Source organism: Rhopalosiphum maidis, chromosome 4 (assembly GCF_003676215.2).
Source record: "Rhopalosiphum maidis isolate BTI-1 chromosome 4, ASM367621v3, whole genome shotgun sequence".
Classification (NCBI taxonomy): domain Eukaryota; kingdom Metazoa; phylum Arthropoda; class Insecta; order Hemiptera; family Aphididae; genus Rhopalosiphum; species Rhopalosiphum maidis.
In genome coordinates this window covers 34,246,794-34,271,666 of record NC_040880.1, presented here as the reverse complement: position 1 = coordinate 34,271,666, position 24,873 = coordinate 34,246,794, and the positions used below count along the sequence as shown (strand labels likewise).

The 24,873-nt window shown below is 30.8% G+C and overlaps 1 protein-coding gene across 2 annotated transcripts in view; it reads right to left on the bottom strand.

Moving 5' to 3' along the window:
* LOC113548475 (centaurin-gamma-1A) overlaps positions 1–24,873 on the bottom strand; it is a 94,165-nt gene that overhangs the window by 30,707 nt on the left and 38,585 nt on the right. The window contains exon 1 of one of the 2 annotated variants that reach the window (XM_026949367.1): positions 17,738–18,187. The exons of the other annotated variant lie outside the window; for it this stretch is intronic. Within the exon in view, the coding sequence (XP_026805168.1) occupies positions 17,738–17,927 (190 nt within the window). The 5' untranslated portion in view covers positions 17,928–18,187. Of the gene's footprint in view, positions 1–17,737; positions 18,188–24,873 lie in introns of those variants that run through there. 2 annotated transcript variants of the gene reach the window in all.

Sequence of the window (24,873 nt, the reverse complement as noted above, 5' to 3'; positions counted from 1 at the left end):
CAATAAAGAGTACTCGATCAAAATGTATACAGAACATTATGTAGCTTATAAATCCGCCCGTGTTACCGGCACCACTGCAGTTCGTCTGAAAGTTTACGAGATAAATGCAATACCGCAGGTGGTTGTTGAGTTCTACAAAAACAAAAACGGCCGACTGATTCCGTTACGCATACGTCCCTGCGTTTGTCATGTATAATGTATATACATTTTTATTATCATATTATTATAAGCCACAGTCGAGTGAGATATTTCGAAATAAATAAAAACGGTTTCGTCAACAGCAGGCCAATATTATACGACACGTACAGTATAATACACCTGGTATAGACGTATAGAACATATATATTAAATGCGAATGGTTAGCCTGCGGTTTTTGGTCAATAGTGGGACGAGAGGTGGAAAAGAGGATGTTAAGCGAGTGTGTATTTATACATATATATATATAAACATTTATATATCATGTATACATCATGTATACATCGTCGTAAATCGTAAATAATAGATCGGAATACAAAACCATGTACATAAACGTTAGTAGGTATGTATAATATGTGAGTACATGCTGGTTATTTTATCACAAAATACTTGATTATATTTATTAAATTTATATCTAAAAGTTGTTAGCAGGGTGGGACATTCTTGTATAATATACAGTTTATTTGGGAGAGGGAATAAGTCGAAATATCATAATTATTTGTCAGTTATTCAGCTTACTCGTACGTATTCAGTCAGAGGAATTGCTCTAAGCTGAACTAATGTTATAAATTTTCACCACTCTTGAACGTTTTTCAGTTTCTATTCATACAGGAAAAGGTTTCTTTCGGTAAGTATATACAGTATGTCTAAAAACTAAATGATCCATGTACACCCTAATATATTCCTCGAAAAATCAATATATTTAAATGTAGTAATTTCAACAATAAACTAAAAGAAACGAATGCCATTATATTGAAATGGTTTAATGGATTACAGTAAAAAAACGGCATTTAAGTATATTAATGTAACATGTGGTCTCAAAGACATATTTACAGGTCATATGAGACTTTTGTAATAAAACTAATTGGTGACTCAAGTTAAGGGAATCATAAATTAATGTTTTTTTAAGAGTATGAAAGAGTAATTTAAGTAACTTGGTTTTAATAAACGATTGAAATCCACGGCCTACATTTATTGCAGTTTAAATAAGAGTATCCGTCAATGATGACGTTATTATGTAGTAATTAATATACTTCGCAAGACTAAATATTAACATTTGTGAAAAAAATACATATAGGCAATATATATAGTAACTATAATAATTTATTATTATACTACTACGCAAAAAATAAAGTCGTTTTATGTTTAAGCGCGTTTTCCAAATTACAGACGAATTGTATGTATTTGTTGTTATATAATACACAACGATGAATATATAAAGTATATTGTAATACGCGCTATTGTCCAAGGTCATGTTTTCCCATACACATCAAATCATGTATCGGATGACGGAAGTGGATAGATAATAATAATATAGAATTTCGTTTCACTGAGGGGCGAACGTGCCCAGCAAAGCTATTCGGTAGGACAGCGTACTTATACTACGTATATACTAATATATACTATATATTATTATACGACGAAGATGGGAACATCACGATTTTTGCGAAACGTTTGATGAACGGGATAAACGCATATACGCCGAAGGCTAGCTTACCCTGCGTAAACAAGATTTTAGGGATGAAAAAATTTAAACGATCACCGAGAATTGGTAAATTAGTGTTCGGAGAACAATTACATGATTATTAGAATACGAAATACTAATTAGATTGAAAGACATAAATCGTCATATTATGTTTACGTAACGGTCGGCTTCGATAGTCATCATCTGATATGGCCGCAAATATTAAAAATACTGCCTATATCACTGAAAGGAAATCAACTGGTATTTTGCCGATTCAAACTCTTTATATTTATATATGTATACCACTAGAATGAATTAAACTCGATTCCAGTAGTACAACTATTATAGGCTTCGAGTTTTATTGACGACTAAAAAAAAACAACTAGTAGCAATTAAATTCACAAACGTGGCATACAAATGCTAACTATAATATATTATTATAGTGTGGTAATCAAAACGTGAAATCGGATTTCCGTCCGTCTGCCGACTACGACTGGAAGCAAATAATAATTCCAATAATTACGAGCACATGATGATAACAATTAATAATAATATGTATAGGTGCACATTTGTAGTTCACGTTATTCTACAATAATAATAATATTAATTATGGCACGTCGTTACCAATTGTCGCCAAGGTTTTCGGTTAAAATTCTAGCCTTTATAGGTGAACATTCATCATAGAATATGGATTACGAAATTAAAGGTAGACGTAATATTATAATATAACTCAAATATTTTCGCAGGAACGAAAACAAAATATATGTAGCGACGTAGTGTAATACGATAAATTGATGACACGCATCAATAAAATTCAAAACCATTATTTATGTAAATTCGAAGTACCTATACTGAATGGTTCAGTGACGTGCTGACATATTAAAATGTCGTTCAAAACCTAGTTATAAATTGCAAATACATGTAGAATATGTCCATGGACGGTATATGTTGTATATTTTATACTCAAATAACTGCTCACATACACATATTTGTAAATATATAAATATATAAATATAATATCATTAAATAACAGTAATATATTACGACAAACAATAATTGAAAGAGTTTTGATATTTGCATATCTTAACGTCTGCTAAGTAGTTTATAATTTTATATTAATCGGCTTTTTTAAAAAAAAAAAAAAAAACTATGATATTATATATAGCTGTAAGTAGAATATAAACACGTACATCCCTCATGACATTTAACAGCGTAGGTATATTATGTAAGGTACGTGAACATTTATTGTTGTTTGACCTAAATACATAAAATATATATTGTTGTGAATATAATATATGATTCATATAATAATTTATAATTAAATGCGGATATAGCTCTAGAAAACATAATTTATAAGTATATTTATATTATATATACATATGATTATAAAGTAAATAAAAGTGAATTAAATACTGAAAAATATGAACAAATTTAAGTAGTATACATAAATTAGTTACATCAATGTAAAATTTTAAGGGTCAGGCTAATAAATAACAATCATTTGAATTGAAGCCTTAAAATTATATAAATATATAAAAAAAAATAAATGTTCATTAACATATTTTACACTAATAAATGCCCATATAGCAGATGATAATATAATATTATAATATATAAATATTAATAATTTCTTGCATTACCTATAAACAGAAGCAAAAATAAGGGATTATAAGTTTCAATCATTTTTGTTACAAAATGAAATAGTATGGTTTAAAAATGTAAAATTATTATATAGATTATGATGACTGAGAGCTAATTTGTAATACACGTGTGGACTTGGAAGCCCCCCTCAAACATCATTGTAATTCACCTCTCCATAAGAACTGGCTTAATCGCTTTATGGTAAAGATTTTATAACAAAAGAGTAAATAAATAACTAGGTTTTGTTGAAAAGTTTTATGTAAAATATTTTGGCATTATAGAAAAATCAGCATCGGCCAATATCCATTCAGTTTATTTTATGTATATGAGTATGATCCAATCCATATATTTATTAGGAATTCGTACATATTATATATTATATGATGATATATAACTGCTACCCTAAATGTCTTATCGATCACATGAGTGACGAGAGAGACGGAATTTAAGAGAATGGCCCACGAGTGCAGTGTATATATTATAATATTTACAATGTTTACGTTATACACAGGCACACAGCTCTTTGCCTCGCGGTGCATCGCTACTGCGTATACACTATACAGAGTCTTCAAAAACAGGCGCAGTGCAGAAACTTTTACGTAACGGTCAGAGCTTGTATATAATATAATAATACATGCAATTTTTGCCAACTTCATCAAGTAACATTTGAAATGCCCTGTATATACGATGTACACCCATATTTTTATTTGGCTTTTAGTCTGTCTGCGATGAGTCACCGCGCGACTCGAACTACTAGCGTAGGGGAGTAAGGACACACACACACACACACAACGACTTTTGTTCGTTGTGCATAAAAAAAAACACATAATAATGTATAATATATACTTGAACGCATGCGTTTGTGCACAAAAGCGAGCACGCGGGGCGCGTCGGTTTAAGCGACGCGAGTAAAGGGCGACACCGTTTGAGTATGTATTGTATGTATTGTGAGTAATAAACTTTTAAGTATATGTACATGGTCATGACCGGGAAAGAGACGGAGAGATAGAGAGGAAGAGATTGTTGTAAAACAAAAACGACGTAACGACTCGATTTTACTATATGTGTTGCACTTGTAATAATTAGTTGTTTTAATTTTATTTTTTTCTGCAGGACAGGCGCCAACAGCCATACACGCACAAATTTATTATCGCACCGTCTCACGGATTTTTTTTATACTTGAAATTTACATAACGATTTTGGTACGATTGTCTATTATATAGCTATATGGTAGATAGGTACAGACACTACAGTTCACACATCGCGATTCCTGTTTTTTTGATTTTCAAATTGCTTGTACGATAGACACGATAACCAAAGTTCTATAATATGCTATATAAGATGAACACTGTGTATATACGCTCCCCATTCAGGACAACTGTAAACTCAAAACTTAAATCTGTAAAACACTCTCTCTAAATTATATAACAAAAATTTATTTTTATAAACAACGATCATTAATAACTAAATATTACATGAAATAAAATACAAAAGTTTAAAAATTTAGAAAATTGCCTTTAATCATATGTATAAATATGACACACATGAAACCTTCATTTTACTTAACATTTATAAGTAATCACTCTTAATTGTGTGTTAAACGAACTGTGTAATACGCAATCCAACACACACCGTTTCCATTTAAATATTTAAGAAATTTACCGTCGCAACTTGAGTATACTTTTTATTAATTTAATTTAAAAACTTTAGAGAGAAATTAATACTTTTTAAAATGACGATCATGCAAGAAACTGTAGTCGAAGTAAACTGCACAAAATAATACAGTATAATGTATAGTGACATGTAATATACACAACTATTGCAGTATAGTGCTACACCACAAACTAGAGTTTGTATAAGTTATTAAATATATAACCGATAATAATATGTTGTACAATATGTATAGAGTCCATAGAGGTAGCCCTAACCCAATAGATACACGCGATCTTGAAAGTGGATTGGTTTTTAAACGTCTATAGTAAGTTACAGTGACATCAAAAAACATTATTCCACGATGTATGTAGTGCACGTAGAGTGTTATCTTTGTACACACTAATCATAAAATAGTTACTACTCCTAAAGACTCTACCAGGCTTTTAAAAAGTAAAACATTAATTGTAGACGATTTGAATACTATAAATTATCATTTTATATATACGAGGATACACTTGATCACTTCGCATTTCTTCATTAAAATAAAGTATATACATTTTCAGTAGGGTTTTTAGAAGTTTAGAAATTTCTTGTAAGTTGCTTTTAATAAACATTAATATCAGTTAAATTTTATCGAAACATTCATATCCATAACATTGGAAATATTATTGAGCCCTAATTGAATTGTGAATTTATTCTAGTAGGCAAGTACATTAAATACTAAAATACTAATAGCTACCGAGTTGATTTTCCAGTAGCTTAAACAATTTTATTCTGTATACATTTTAGAAATTTTATTGTTTCGCATTTATACATACACGGCTGAAAAATGTCTACGAACAGTTAACTTTTTAAAACATTTATATGAATTGGCTGTAGAAAATGCAGGCTATCTTGAGCTGTTAAGAAACCTTGAAAACAAAATTTGAAATTCACAAGACATTATACTTTAAGCTATACAATGATCGTAGCTGTGAAATATTATTAATTATAAAAAGTCATTGTACAACGGGGACAGACACAGGTAAGTAAGTATATAGAGTTGAGAAGATTTTAACACAGTGAAAATCTCGGATTGCGGTTATCTTGACTATCGTGGGATAACACCTAAAAAGAAACTCAAGCGGACACCGAAATTATAGTTTCAGTATTACAATAAGTTAATGAGCGAGCATAAATACAATTAGGATTTTGTTTTTAGGTAATGACATGAAATTATGTATAAAAGGACTTATTTTTTCCTAATGCAAGAAAAATAACAAAAAATTGAAAGTTATCAAGTTTTTGCGTAGTATCCCCGACGAGCGTTATTGGTTTTGTATAATTTTACGAACAACGACCATTTTCCAAAGCAACCAATACATTATTCCCAGTATAATGTCTATATGGATACGATAGTAAGTCTAGATATCGATTTATTATTTAAAAGCGTTTAAATATTTTATATAAGAGGATATGTATTATATTATAATACAGGTACTGCGTAGATATTATTATAGTCATCGTTAGTCGGGTTACCTATCGTTGACATTTTAACAGCATTCCTCGAATAGTGTAAATTTAAATGTTACAACCTAAATTAATAATAAACTGTATTGGTTCGTAGCGATAATAATCGATACAATAAATATGCATGTGTTTCTAATTGTAAGGAAAGTTCTGGACGTCTTAAATATACAAACGTGAAAAATGTATATACATAATCGAAACACACATACATACAAAAGTAGTGTTATAAGTACGGTAGCAGCAGCATCATCAGAATGGTTTTCTGAACTACATGTAATTAACTAAGACTAAATGAATACGCGCAAAAACCACAGTACAGGTATACGCGTAGGTATTACATAATATCATAAAATTTCGTTAAAAAAACAATAACAGTGCGAGTTTGAAAAAAATGAATTGAATATTTTCTTGATGAGAAATAAAAATTACCTTGTACGTTATATTATATACATATATTATAAACGCAACACGCGTATTTCGAACGGTGTTGTGCGATCGTGAAATCGAGAGGGTACCACGTCACGCCGTCGAGTTGTGGTTATTATTTCTTCGCGCCACCGTTTCTCTTAGCATACCTTATAAATATGATTTCGGTTTCTCTGACCATAAAAAGAAAGAAAAATATAAAATAATAACACGATAGCAACAATGCCGTCAATATATACTTCTTCTCGACCTCGACTACCAGCCATCACCCCCTTACTTCATAACCACGTCCCGCCTACCATAGGTTACAAGTAGTCATTGTTGTATAAACCTACGCTATATAAAATTGTTACACGCTGCATAGTATGCTGTACACATAACATACGCATTATTATATTACATGCCTAGGAAAATGTAAATGTTTTAAAGGTTTCACATCGATTTACGGTTTATTTTTATTTTGTTATATTATTATTGTTGCTAAGCTACAATTGTTGCCACTCGCCACCTAGCGAAAGACGGAACGGTTCAAAAAAAAGAAAAACATTTTTTTTTCCAAACGATATAATATATTCGTTCATTATAGGATGCAAAAATCCCCTCCTCCCAAAAAAAAAACAACAAAATAAAACAGGTAAACCAGACGATTTTGAAAATTTACGACTGGAATGCTCAACAAGCGTGAGAGTAATGCTCTCCTGTATAATAAACAGAGACGTAATGACAGATATATATATGAGAATATAAGCACTGCACGCAAAAAAAAGGCAAAAACTTTTTTGCCAAAATCTAATACAAATGCGGGTAGTGTATATAAAATACTTTTCTCGTTCTTTTCTATGACGCTATTCTATCTACTGCTACTTGAAATGTGTATAGATACTTAGGATCTATATAGATAATATATAGTTTACTACAAGGTCTTTCAAATTTTGTATCGCAAACATGGCGGAGTAATTGCTTAAAGTTGTCACGATCGGCACCTCTACTCAGATTTTTTCAAATGAAATTCGAAAAATGCTATTGTAGTCTATAGATATATATTATATACAAACTACAAAGTATTATAACGAACGACACAAAAACCCAAATGTTGATTCACGTCACGTGTGAATATATTTATAGAGTATATTATATAAATATACAATTTAAAACGAACAGTGAAGTTTTTCCGAAATCAGAGGAAGCGATATTGTGTTTAGCCGGCTGTAGTAGGAAAATTGGTGATAATTCAGAATACATATTTATATTAGTATATATGTGAGAAAATAGCGATTATTATTATATTTTACATCAAATACATGTAAGGTTCGATAAAACCAATACTCCCAACTGAAAGGAATAGAATAGGGAGAAAAAACCAGTGGCAAGACGCGAAAAAATATAATAAAATAGAGAGTTATGAACAATACATATAATATATAATTGTGCGCGAGCAATAAATAGCAGGGTTCATATTACCGCCATAGTCCATTGTGTATTCGCATGCATGTTATATAGATATATGTATGAATAAATACGCAAGTGATCACTGTGGTTTTACAGTTTTGGGAACGTGCGTGCTGCTGCTACTGCTATTGCAGGGAACGGAATTGAAGAAAAAACTGTATACGCACCGGAAGTGGGCAGTTTAATGATTCGGCGCACGGTTTATAATTTGGAAAGCGCGCGAGGAGATTTTTTATTATATATACTATATACATATAGGTTGTTCATTATATTATGCAGTATTGCTGTAAATAGAACCATAAAACAGGGTATGACAGAGTAAGTAAACCTTTATATACAGCAGCACAATATCTCACTGTATTCGTCGGTAATCTTATTGTATTACCCAGTTAAAATTGTTGAACATTGCTACACTATTTTGGAGTCTTTTTTATTTATAAGTAGTATTTGATGTATATTTAAAAATAAGAAGGTTAATTAGTCAGTTTTAATATATAGGGGTAAATGTTTAAGAAATTATTAATATCTATTTGGTATTCAAATAATTATGCGTAAGTTATATTAAATATACATTGCAAAACAAAGAAAGTCAGATACGTTGTATATCTAAAAAAATATTTTAATTTGTAATAAACAGAAGTCGAAACTACACTACCTAGATAGTATATGATAGTAATATTTGTATAACATTATAATAATTTTTGTTTTGTTCTTAAAATAATTTACCAACTCACTTTAAATTGTAATTTCAAGTTTCATGATTTTTTTTCCATGTTGGATACGTGTTTTTAAATGCAAAACAGAAGATGAAACCACCGAGACAATGATAAATAGATAATTCAATTTACTGTGTTTCATGTTTACGTACTTCTGTCGGTGACAAATGCACCGAAAAAACAATCCCCAAAAGAAATTGTGTACTTTATATGCGCGCGTATAAGCTTTTGAATGTCATATATACTTATACACATAAATACATAAATAATGGACTGAAGCTTTTCCGAGTGTACCCTTCATGCAGGCCTATATAGTACACACGTTATAAGTTATAATATATATATAGTTACATTTATATAAAAAAAATAATACACGTAAATATACATGTGCGGTTTAAACCACAACATTCTCAGCAGCATTATGATAATACGCGATAAACTCCCAGTGGAAACAATATTTTAATATGAAACAATATTTATTATTTTTAGAACAGTATAGTCAAGGTACGATCATAAGATATAGTCACGAATTCTACTTCATTTATATGCACAATTTTATTTACACTGTACACTAAGTAATGGTGTGTCCATTGTATTAGGTTTCGTTTAAGGTTTACGGATTGGAATAGGCCGCATTTGGACAAAAAATATGCAAGTTACGGCTTCTGTGGGGCTCGTGGTCCGTTGATGATATACACGCGATGTTTATCTATCAGATTCTTTTTAGAGACAATGATGATAGTAATGGTGAAGTAGTATGCGGAATTAATAAATGAGGTACGTGGTTGTAATCTACAAAGGAAAATGTATGTGATGTGTATTAGACGAAGGGTTTTATCATGCGGTTGTTCCTTTTCTTCGTGAGTATAATCGTAGGTACTTATATACAATTACGCGGCCTAACATCGTATAATATACTAACGGTTGGAACTAAATCGTTTATCCTTCAACTGTGTGTGGTCAAACTAAATTTTGTTACCCTCTAATCCTTTAAAAAATCTTAAGTGTTTTTATAACAAATACGAAGGGACAATGCACATATTTTATTGTTGTAACAGCGAAGTCTACGAAAATGGAAACGTTTTTGATTCCGTCATTCTGCACAAAGAACGTATTCTAACCGAATTTATGAACAATAATAATTAATATCGTACAGTAACAAATTCTCGTAAAGTTGAACTAATCGACCGTCCAAGCCAATCGCAAGTTTGTAAATATAATATATATACATACAACAAAAGCTCCTTCACTCCGCTCTAATTCAAACTTTGTAATTCGATTTTAAAACTCCCGTGACGCGGTAGGCACATATATATATATATATATATATATATATATATATATATATGTATTGTATATAAAACAAAAGTAGTATATAAATACGATTATATAACGATATAACCCTCTGTGTAGACATGTATATACAAGATGACGATAACAAATAGCGCTCGGCGGGGTTAACTCGATCATCGAGTCAAAATAATCGAATCTGCCGCACAAAGAGGATTGAAGGGTGATTTATTATTTTTATATATAAATTTAGATTATATATTCTTTACTAAAATCAATAACGTAAAATGCTAACGCAATTCGAAAAATCAATATAAACAATATCGTATTATATATACCTAAATAGTGCGTTCGATTTTTAAAACAATTATTTTAGTTTCATATATAGCGTTCTATAATATATTTTTACAATATACTAGCTTAACACTTCAAAATTCACGCAAAAATGAATGAGATACGACTGTAATCTAAAATAAATAATCTTCTGAATTTAAAAATGTACAAGGCCAATATCGCAGAAAATAACACGAAGTAAATAGGGTCACCAAAAAGACAGCCCTGCTTTCCCCAAATGCAAAAACGTAAATAACACGATGGCAATATACAGTAATAAACTAAGAAATATTATCGACGTCTTTGCTAATTTTGAAAATACACAAGGCCAGTAGCATACAACAACATGGGGAAAATAGGGTTGCTAAAATACAGCTTTTCCTAAACAGGACTCAGGCGGGTTTGTTCGAATATTGTAAGCTGCACGCTAGCTGCAGCTGCCGAGTCACGAAACACGTAAACTTAATTTTATTAACAGCAGAATTTTCTGTCGTAATTTACATGGGTACGACTGAGGGCGATACTAAAATATTTTTATTTCTTTAACCTCTTTCTGCCGGATTAAAATTAAACGAGTTTTAAAAAATGTAATAAGAAAAATAATACGAAACGGATCAAATAATAATATATTCTTCTATTATTATTATTGTTATAAAAAGATCGATTTTTATACCGTCTTATAATAATACAGTAAAATCCCGTTATAACAAACTCCAGGGGACCGATTTTTTTTTCGTTATAACGAAAATTATAATAAGCTCTTTATAAGCCTTGCTTTTCGGCTAGGGACTTCTATGACTTTCGTTATAACGGGATTTTTCGTTGTATTGTTATTCGTTGCAACTGAAATTTACTGTATATGGTAAACGTTAAATTTGGGCAACCAAAGAACGCCTTCTAAGGTATACACAGTATTATATATATGCACCTACCACGCATACACCCGACGCCGCGAACTTTTCATGTGTACGGTATCCCCGCTTTCGGAGACGTTGACGACGCCGAACCGATAAAATAGGGGGCGAAGCTAGTAGCCGCTTCGGCTACATTCATATGATACGTTGCACGCAATTCCACATGTATATATAATGCGCGTAGACTGTTGGCGCCTAGATTCTTTGATACGATATACATAAAATAGTTGTTGCAGCGATAACATAATATTAATATATTTATATCCCTTTAATTTACATCACGCGAACCAATGCGCGTTTTGAAGGGAGAAAATGAACTGGGAAAAAATCGTTTTCAAAATTACCATTAAGAATTATTATTTGTAGGTATTATAAAATACAGGAGTTTCGTCGCGGTGCAAAAATTATATTCCAACTATTTAAACTGCACGAGCCGTTGTTTTGTTGTCGAGTCAAACGAGGGTATCAAGGCGCCCTGCAGTTCTATATTGACTTTGTGCGTCCCGTATATTGCTATATTACATTAATATAAATAATATTATTGTACACGCGGCCGCTTACCGTGCTGCAACGGTCGTAAATAAATGCATAAAACTGTACTAAAAGGATTTTTACTGGTACCATTTGTATATGCGGTAACTATACAGTAGTCAGGTAGGTCAGTGGCGTATACTAAGGGTTATTTAGGGGACATGACAACCCCCCTATAGATTTGTTTCTTAATATACTTCTAAACAACATTATTTCACTTAGGATGTAAAATTTTAGTTTAATAATATTATTATTAATTATTATACTAGTTATTCAATATGTATAATAAAAGTAAATAATGATTATGATATTACACATAATATAAGAAATGATACAGTTATTTAGTATAATTTTATGAACACAGTTTTTTTTCTATATTATCATACATATGATGGCGTGTGCATGCGTGAGTGTGCGTGTGTTTGCCATTTACCACTAAGGTAGATGATATATCTTAAACATAATATTAAATCACATCCGAAAATTCAATTTTGTTCGTGGGTAAATTCATTTTAAATTCAATTTTGACTGTACGTAGTAAACGTGGTAAATTTCTCGCAAACTCGATTCTTATTTATCACGTATGGATAGTATAATATTAGATACACCTTATAGTATATCAAAAAAATATTAAATTTAAAAACGCACGGCTTATCCAAACCAACCCTATAATACAGGTATTTTCGAGTTTTCAACCCTAATTAATCCATCACGATGACCCAGTTTATATGCATGTACGAACACCCGCTCGCTCGGTTGTTATTATCTACAAACATTTCTAAGCCTTGTCCGCAACGACCTATTTATGCAGCATCATATTTTGATAAAGTTCCAAACGCCATATAATTTGAATATGTATATAATAGGTATACCTACTCTATTACAAGTAAAATGGATTCACGACGACATAAGCTCATTTCGCGCAATTATAATTATACGCACATCTGTGAGATCATTTATATAGGACACGTTAAATAAATATAATATTCATTAAACTGTAAATAACCGAAATTCGTATGAACTTTTAATATATGCGTTAATATAACCACATATACTCGTATATGATACATCATGTGCAATAAATTGTTTTATTGTTGCGGTTGACGTTATTTAAAGTGCGAATGATTTTTGTTTTACCGTAAACACACGTTCGGGGAACACTATTTATTTATTTATTTCAGCCAAAATAAATTACAATTATATGATACAATAAATAAATTATTACATTAAGAATATATTAACAATAGCTGATACGTATACCAACTGAGCTAAGCTCGTATCTGGTATACGGAGTTCTTATAAATTAAAGATATTACTTAATTAATTAATAGTATACAGTAGTAAAAAATTTAGTGGAATATATTTTAGTAACAGATTTAACATATATACATTCTGATAAGATATTATAATCATTATACATATTCACTTTTTAAAATTTCATTTATACACACATTCTCATCTATTTCATTAACTATTTTATTTATAGCCTTTTTTATTTGATTTTTATTTACTGTATTATTGGTATTATTTGATTGGTTTTAGCCGTTTATAGTTTTGAAGAGTACCTACCTATATACAAACGTTTTCAAACATTTTTTTATTAAGTTGGAAATTTAAGACATATTGCAATCGGATTTTGATTTTTTAACGAAACTAACGGTTTTTATAATATACGACACGTATATACACTGTAGGTTTAATCGATGTACGACAGCACAAAAAAGCCTAACATAGCTAACTATACCACGAACTTCCGGTATGACGTATATTTATACATATATCGTCCTCCTCGAGCCCCTCGTATATATTATTCTATTTTTTCGAACAAACGTAATCCGATCACGTCGCATGCATATACATTATACATATTTATCTATACCTACAGGAAAGTCTTGTCGCCATCTCGCTAGTTAAAAATTCCGTCCACGTATCGTCCAAAAAATTTATATATATATTTTTTACTTTTCACAATGCCTCCCATGTACACACAACAGTGATGGGTTGGTAATTATAAAAAGGGATTTATGATCACAATAATTTTATTAGTATTTTATTGCAATGTAAAAATATGTATAGTATTTTAATTTAAATATTAGAATTTTATAAATCGAATAATTGACACTAACATAATTTTTAAGCTAATTTAATATATGTACAATACATAAGTATAAAGTATATCTTATTAAAAGTCCTATACTTCCCAAAGAAATGCATGGTAAATTTAAATATTTAATTAAATTCTAATTTTCAAAAAGAAATCTAAAGGAAATATTTGTTTAAAAAATTTACTTTTGTAAAAAACAAAATAAAGGACTTTTGGGACAATTATACTTAATATTATGAATATTTAATTAAAACCAATATACCTTTATCAATGTATTTATAGTTATTTATTTAAAAAGATTCTGTAAGATTCTATGGTGATTTAAATACTTCAAGCCGTATAAAATCTTTTTTTGTTAAAAAAAAAAATACTCTAATTCACCTAAAAATGAGTGTATCCCGCTTAATTATATCATATGGATAATACTTAACATATAATACAATTTTGCGTCGATAATGATAAGCATGACAAATGCGATACGATACCATCTTGAAAGAATCTGTATGCTCAAAAAGAGAATGAGTAAGTGTGTATTTTGATGTTTGTGGCTTGGAAAAAAAACTAATAACTAATAAGCTATGCATATATTTGTACATAACAGACGTATATGTATGCAAATTCAAGACGTTGCAGGCGATTGTACATATGCGTGCACAACTCATCGACGCTAATTCTACAATTGTTGTTGTTGTTTTTTTTTTTTTTTTGGAGGGGGCAACAGTTCAGTTCATTATATTATACACAGTTGGTATAGAAAAAAACACGTTTATTTATTGTTATGTAAATTGCAATTTCAGTGTTACTCGTAATTGGGACGGAACACACGCTGTCGAAACTATGAAGACTTTTTTTTTTTTTAAAAGAAAAACGGCTAAGCGACTAAACATACGTGCGTACAACCAGAGACCAGAGTGCAGTGTATATTTACAGAGATAATAAAATAAATAAATGGTTCATTTCATACTTAAATACCGCTATTGAAAATCCGGCCTAAAAAAATTGTTCATCCTCCGTTCTTCTGCAGTATATTTAGCTCAAAAAAAGAAGCCTTGAATAAATTATTCCTAATAATCGTATTTTTTTTCTTAGTGTGAACATATATGTATAATAATTAATAACCAACCGAGAATCTCATACTAATATGAGATATATATAGTTAATATTAATGTCATTTGCACATAAATTATAAATCGATAAATAAGTGTCATATTATTTTAATACAAATAATGCAGCATTGAACTTTAAATAATTTTCCCTTGAAAACTGAACAAATATTTAAAAATAATAACACACGAATTATGACGGGAGATATACATAAACAATAGTAGGAATATATACATAGCAAGTAGATCGTCTCTTCCGGTGTTTACAAGTCGTTTCTTTTACCTCCAGAGTACTGCAACAATATGATGTATGCATATACAATATATACATGCGTTTAAAGTAGTTGTTTTTACTTGCATATACATAACTATACTAGTATACTATATATAAGTGTACCTATATATACTTTCAGTAGATAAAATAATAACGTACAAAAGTCGGTGACAACGGCTGCTGCAGGCGATTTCCATTTTCGAGCGATGATAACGAATAATGAAATAGTATATCTGTTTACAGTCGGATTTTCTGAACTATATAAACACTAGAGACTATGTATATTTGTACAATTAAGTAGGAAATAAATTTACGAGTATATCCTTACTAAATGTTCAAAAATGTCTCAGTAATAGTATTTTATTTTTTTAGTATTTTTTCTGGTTTAAAATTAATTTGTTTAAAAGGTCCACACGATTTAATGGAACATAAAGAATAATATCTAAGGGGGTAGACTGAAATTTATAGAAGCAGTGGTGTATAGAAGTTGTACAATATCCAAACGACTGCAAAAAAAATCCGAGGGGGTCATCCATTATATCCTACTTATATATTTAATCATATTCATTAGGAGTTAAACAATTTTGGGGGACTAGCTATTATATTATTTTTAAAACAATAATATTATATACAGAACAAAATTCACGGTGATTGTATATAATGGTATCCAGATACAGCATGATATAAATCAGCGTGTTATGTTGCCACCAAAAAATACCAGACCCTCCTGCAGGTATATTATGTAATAAATTTAGTAGGCGCCGTGGGTCATTTTTCATTTTGGCGGGTGAAACCACAGTTGTGCGCCGTTACCTACTGTATAGGGCTATAGAAAACAACCATATATGACGTTAAGACTCCCTATGTAAATTAATTTAAAAAAATAAACGTAAAATATTAGATTTATTTTTGTTTTGTTCGTTCTAATAAAAAAAACTCAGTTTTCTTAGCAAACAAAATATTGTTTAAGCAAAAGTTTACAGAATCGCAAGGTTAGAGGGGGGCACAGATGTTATTTTTTATCAGAGTTAAACATAAATATTATTATTTTAATGTTTATTAGCAGAAAGAGTAAAAAAATATAAAGTTTAAGCCGATTATTTCCCAGTGTACACAACAACTTATGATGGCAAATGAATTAAGTATTTAATGCACTAGTACCCAAACCATTGCAGAGCTTTGAAATCTGAACGCAACATAATTTAATAATGTAATAACAGACTATACAAATAAATACCCCAAAAAGTCAAAGTTTGATAGGTACATCGCATAATATAATGATGAAAGATATATACTTGGCATAGCTACTTTGGTAATATCAGAATGCTGGAATATACATATATTACGTAACAATATACGCAGAAAACCATATTTTCTTTTTTCCAAATTAAATAAATATGAATAGATAAAATTGAACTAAATCTATAATTTAACCGGAATAATAAACGTCTTTCTACGGAAACTATCATTACTATTCTATATGTTATGTGATGTAGTGGATCGCGCTTATCTACATAATACATATATATACACCCCAACGCATGTATTTAAATATATATATTATAATTTTCATCTATAAATATACGAATAAGACTTGTCAATATCAAAATATGTAGATACTATACACCTTACGGACAATAAAACATAAGGTTACGCATACGATTCGAAGGACGTCTGTAAAAGCAATTAGTTCTGGTAAAGCAGGTTACACTTACAATGCGTGTAGTGCACGTATAACCCGATATATGCTTATAGGAAAATCAATTAAGTTAGGGATCTAAAAAGCATTAGAAACGTTTCACTCAGTTGAATACACGTCGCTCGTACGTATGTTTATAGATAGTATAGTACCTATATCATTATAAAAATGACATAATATTATATTATAAATCCATAAATATATAATAAAAGTGAATTATTCATAAAAAAAGTTACACATAATCTCTCGCAAATAAAAATACAGCTATTGCTTTTACACTCTACAGCCTACACAGATTTTAAACCATTTTTACTAAAAATTACGCAAGGTATATAAATATTAGATACCTAAAAATATATAATACATAGATATACAAGCAATTTGCATTATTAGTGTAGTTCGTATATTAATTATTAACTTTATTGTTCCTATTACCTGATTTTCGTTTTTCAGCGATTACTAACGATTTAGACCTCTTCACGCGAAGCGACCGGCGTTTGAGCGATCTCAAAAACGACTCATGCACTCTGAGCACCGTACCGCGGCTCGGAGGTGGTCCCATTTCGGTCTTAGGTTCCGACGACGATGGTGTCGTGGTCACCCATTTTGTAGCGGCACTTAACATGGTTACAATTGCACGTGATACGTGCTAAACGCACGATTGTAACAATAACTGTTTAGAACAGACCCGTGTAATTCCAAAATAAAAGTGTAAAAAAAATAACGAGATATTTTATTGTTAGTGTAACTATTACGTAAATGACGTTCGGAAACTTTTTGGCGGCGATAACGACGAATATGAGCACGGAGACGACGACATCGACAAACAGCTAACGTCCGTCGCAGCGGCACGAATACGACGGAGTGCGATGGGAGCGAGTCAGACCGCTGTCATGTGGCCGCGAGTAGGGTCACGGATTCTTTTACGGTGCGCGCGCGTTTGTTTACCGGGCGGCGATACCAGGCAACAGATGTTCCAATCGGAGTAGAGGCGCATGCGCCACCGTCGCGTATCTCGTTGCCGGTTTTTGAGAGAAAAACGGAAGAAAGAATGATGGACACGCGTGCGTGCGTGCGTAACACTTTTGCACAAAAGCCTCTTTATATTGTTTTTTTAGACAAAATAAAAATATATTTTAATTTAATTGAGTAATGGACCCTGGGAAAAAAAATCCCCAGACACTTTTGTCGTTAACGATATATACGGGAGCCGAACACCGAAACATACCGAAAAAAAATGACGCGATTCTTTTCATTAAAAGGCACTAAATCAACCCCTATTTTTATCAAACCAAACACGAAATCCCCTCTGAGCGGTCCAAAAACGAAATGAAAAAAATGTCGCGGAAGTCTGGTCACAACGTGTGTACATGCATTTCAGAACTGGACTTGTATATAGAATATAACAATATAATCTCACCGATTGTGAACATATTACATAATATATTATACATCGGTATAAGTTCCATACCTTTTCTTGAGGGACATGTTTTCAAAAAAAAAAAAAAATGTTCACAATTTGCACGTTTTACTCTCTAAATCACTCGCTGTATGACATTTTCGAAAACAACAAAACTCTAAGACAAGGAAACGATTATTTTTCATGGCGTTTATTATTATTTAACCAGTCGCTTTTTGCATCGTACGTATTGAACGCATATTTATGTCGGTTATTTTTCTCCTATTATTCATCGCATAATAAAATATGTACCTTGAGTGGGGACTAGGGACGACTCTCTGTGCCACATGATTATAGCTTATTCATATATAGCCATATAGGTAATATAACATAATATTAGTATACATATACTTTCTAAAAATGTATACGAGAATCGTCGAATTTATTCATCAGACTATTTTATCAATAGCTGATAAAAATTAAAAATACGGTTCGCGCACTATATATTATATGTTATTATCGAAAAACGACAATATCCTATATACAGTCAAAATTCAAAATTTAAATAATATTGATGTATCTTGAAGAACCATGTGAATTTATATTATATATGTACATATTGTATTACATTAATTGAACATATTATATAGTAAATATAGTTACTAAACATTGTTTATAAAAATAACAAGCTTATTATATAAATAATATAAACATACATATATATTTATAATATTAATTTTGTTATATAAATGATAAACCTATTAAAATTATAATACATCGAAATAATAATTATGCATTACCGATAAAAATACAGAAATGAACATATTTAATCAATATAATTTACGATACGTTTATTTTGTAGACAATTGTTGATGTATTGGATTTGGATATTGCAGAACTTTTAAAAAATACAGAAATGACTTCAATAATATTGTATTTTTTAAAAGTTCTGCAATATCCAAATCCAATACATCAACAATTGTCTACAAAATAAACGTATCGTAAATTATATTGATTAAATATGTTAATACGTCGTGTATACATGTAGATTTAAAACCATTTCTATATACGTAGTTGAACACAATATTATATTATTTAAATAAACGAAAAAAAATTTTTCAATATGGTACGATATTATATCAACGTACAATCGTGTAGATCTAGATAATAAAAATATTATTTGAATTATTGTTACAAATTGTTCTATATAAATCTATATCAGGGTTTTTAACGATACTATTATATGTTATTTTACCAACAACATAAATTCATTATTCGTATTTAAATGTTCCAACTACGAGAGGCTTATATATTTATTATTTACCCACATTACAGAGTGATTTCAAGTATTTTTTTTTCATTCATATACTTACATGTCGTCATGATGGAATAACTTAAGATTTATACTTGATAATGTGAACATCTTGTTCAATTTTTAATACTACTAGAATTTAATTGAGTATTCTAGAACAAAACCATTTTTCGATCATACTCTTGGGTAAATAAATAACCATTTAAAGTTAAGAGGAGTGAAAGCGGCAAGTGATAATATTCTATACTTAGCGAAATGCCAATATTGCACTTTTTTCTAATTTTAACTTTAACAAAATCACCAAGTCGTAATATATAAATTGCATTTATGTATGTTGTTACATACTGCTTTATTAAGCATCTAAACAGAAAACCTACTTGTGTGATCAGTGATTATCATAAAATAATATTTTCAACCACTATCAATATAATTTTCAACATCAAACACACGTTAATATCGCATCGATGGCGATGATGACGCCTAAGGCAATATTCACAGTGTAAGTTGTAGCGCACAAAGTTTGCGGGTCACTGAGCATTCTATTTTATCAGGTATATTCATATAAATGTTGTATGTACATTGTATATATATAAATTCAGATCAACAATGCTCCCTCATATGATGATGATAATAATAATAATAATAATAATAGAAAAAAGAGATTTGCTCTCTATGGGCCACGACCGAATGGCTAAAGAGGGTGTTTATTCAATTTTTTTTTTTTTTTTGTAAACATTTTATCAGTTGAACTGGAAAAACCACGGGTCCAGCCACTACTTGGACTCCGATACATATAATAATATATTTGTATAATACATAATATAACGCCGAGACGTAAATCAAAAATATAGACAATCATATAAGGAGGAGATGCACAATATAATAAATTTTAATATTTTATATGGGAATTTGACACGGCGGGCACATCATTTCGATTCGGACAGATGTTATTCAAAACGAGTAAAACTCCTCTGTACGCGATATTGCACGCGCGACAACAACATAATAATATATATTTATATTATATAATACGCGATACACCAAGCGGTAGCAACGAACGCGCAAAAGTGTTACGCGCGAATATATATTATATTGTACGGTGTACATCCCGTAATATGATTATTATGTATAATTTACGACACATTTACCTGTGGCATAAATATTACAAGGAAACCACCCACCAAATAAAATAAAAACCAAACACGTACTATATAATATACCTACGTGACGTATTATGCAAATTCGAAAAGGTCGCTATAAAAATCGACTGAACGAAGGCCTCCCCAATGCATTTTTTATTTATTCACATCGTATGTGCGTGTGGCGTTCGTAATATATAAGGCTATATATAAACACATATGTATATTATAAGCTTAAATGTTTACGATCGGCGAAAGTAATTAGCGGGACCCGCCCTCATCCCCCGCCACGACATCGGTGCGGCTCCTGTGTACATTGTTATTATAACATATATTACGCACTCTACATATTACAACACTAATATTAAATATTATCAGTTTTTAGACGCAATATCGAACAAAAAGTGCTAATGTTAAGTTTTTTTAGTGCTCAGCAGCAGATTATGATCGCTTAATTAAATAATAATACATCATTTCTATATACGACATACGAATAATTCGATAAATCCGATATGCATAGTAATTTTAACTAACTTACGCTCCGGCGCTACATTATACGTTAAATTAGTTCAACATTTCAAATGGCGTGTAAACGATAATGAAATAACATCGTTCAGATTGAGTTAGGTTAGAATAAACTAGTTGAGAACGCGAACAAAAATTATTATTATAAATGAGAAATTGCTTTTGTATTATCAATTTCATTTAATTTTTTTCCAGTAATAATGATATTATTTTATCGAAACTATCTAATTGTCATCGCACCCGTAGTGTTACTATAATATTACGACCGCTATTATAAAGACGATAGGTAACTATAATTTATCATACTATTATCTTAAATATAATAAAAATGACTACTATATGTATCTACTATTGTGATAGGAAAAAAATCCATGAACTCAATAGTTAAAATACATTACATTATATAATGATAGAATAATCAAACAACGAGTTAAAGGAATTTTTACGAGGTAGCTATAGATGAAAAACATATTTATCTTTGCATCGTATATACTAAAATATTCTGCAGAGCATTATCTAGAAATTAACAATTATATGTGTATATGTTATACATAAATATAATATTGTGTGTTGAGTGTTTGTTAAACTCGTGTTTTTTTATACTTTTTTATATATTAAGATATATATTTTTATTGTACTATTGCAGGTTATAATATAAGCTATTATTATAATGTGCTGTTGTACAGTCACTTTAGTAATCGCCGGTTTTCCTACGCAACGCGTTTCACGAGAGGCGTATACTACCTACTTATGTACCTACTCTTGGGATAATTTTTGTAGAGATTTGACTCGAAGTGCGTTTATATTAAAATATTATATTATGTTTATTGTTCCGCTTGTATAATCACATTGTGTAAATATGCTAGAAAAAATATACAAAAAAAATCATTATAATAATAATAATAATAATAATATAATACAATAATGCGTATGCCCTTCGATATGATAATGAATAGATGTAGGTAAGTCACAAGACAGTGGCGGCGGCGGTGGTGGCGAACTGTCGGTCGCGTTGTAATTCATGTGTCGACATGAAGCGTCGAGGGTTGGCTTGTGAAGAGTGGAGAGGAGTGACGCTCGCTCACCTCTACAAGTGTCATTGGTTTTCAATTTTTCGATACGGAGACAGCAAAAGGAAGACCCGTCACAACTGTCAGTTTTAAGAGCCCATAGATAATAATATATAACCTATATAATATATTTTTCATTGTATACACTGTAGCGCATAAGTTTAGAGACGAGGGCAACGCGGTCGTGTTTTGACTCTATTGTTGTCCTATTGTAGTTGTAAGGTATACATATATATAAAGCGAAAGACCTTGGAAGAGACGAGAAACAGACGAAACCACTATAGGGCAATCCAATGGATGCCCTCTTTTTACCTCCAACTGTATAATATGGGGATACTATCTCCACTAGGATCCGATAAATCATTCGAAATTGATTTAAGATTCGCGACGTGCCCGCGCGCGAAAACAAGACGCTTCTACCCAGCTGACTGCACCACTATACTATATATCAGCTGCCGATCCATGTACAATATACATATTATAAACCCAGCAACTTATATAAAATATATAATATCATGATGGTATTTGCGTAATAAATAATAATAACGAATAGGCACACACATACATTATGTTGTACAGGAGTAGTCAAAATTGCAGTATCCATCATATAGCTTAATGATGTCTAGTGAAACAATCAAATAAAATGTGCAAATCAATAAATAATATCGCAGAGTCACTATAATAGTGATCTAAAAATGAAACACTGAAAATCACAATTTACTATCATCATACAACCACGCAGTTAAATTAAATACACTTTTTTATTATAACAATTAAGTATAAAAACCTTATATGACCATCAAATAAATTACGCATTAAACATACATAGTAAGTAAAACCCATACTTTTAACGAAATATTATATTCCCAAAAATATTTAGTGTAACAATTTGATAAGTTACGAAAACAATTTTTATATTTTACTTTTTACTTTTTACTCACAAGTCTCAATATCTCCTAAAATATAGCTCGATATCACCTTATATTAGAATCCAGCAAGAGAAATTTACCAAAACTGGCGTGACCCTGCAATCAAAACTCAAAAGGGTTTATTTTTGTCAGCCGCCCTAAAATCCTATTACAATAATAATATAATATACTGAAATGTTTTTACACACTTACAATATTTTTCGTATATTTTATAAAGGTACTGATAATCCGAGCGGACCTCACGCACAATGAGCTATAGCGGCAAGGTGTGTGGTGGGCTGGATTGCGACCCGTGCCGACGAAACGCGAGGGGGTGGATGAGGAATATACGCCTTCGGCCGTCCTTTTATCCATTCGATTATGTAACGTATTCAGTATTGTATAATATACGACACGCGCGTGCGTGTATTATATTATATATGTAACTACAGGGTTACGGCGAGATGAAAGGAACATACATGTAATAATAAATAGAGAGAAAAAAGGGGTTCGAAGAGAGTATCAATACAATTTGTACTAATTCGGTGTTGTCGTCATCGTCGTCACTGTATAATTATATATTACAGCACATATTATACAGTTAGCTGGGTGCCGTGTTTTACAACAATAATATGCGATACGGTACAGCTGTTTTGCACATAACTGTCACCAAACGCGAACGCCAAGAAGGCCATAAATATAATAAAAAACAACACAAAACGGGGACCGTGGTCAATATCATCATATTATAATATAAACGTATACCGACGAATAGGCTATAAAAACACGCGTCATGTCGGGGTCCAGTGAATTCGGAATAAACGTTGCACGAAATTTATGTATAATATCGTTATATTTTATAACTAGCAGCCGTTGTCGGCCGTAGCGCCACACGCCGTCATTCGAGATTCTGTATTCCACTGTATGTGTATAACATATAATATAATGTGTGATATAATACAAGGTGTTTACGTATCCATGAGAAAACCCCGCTATTGTGTTTTTTTCTGCAGGTAATTATCAATTATATTAGAATTACTAAAAATGTTCTACTCGTGTCGCTTAAAAATCTGTAAAGAATGTCGATTTATAAATGTCGTGCAGGGGTTAATTTATGCAGTTTTAAAAGTTTAATTTATTTAATTTAATATTTATATAGTCGTCAATATTGACTTTAGGCTTTAGAAGCCTGATACACGATTAATAAAAATGATGGAC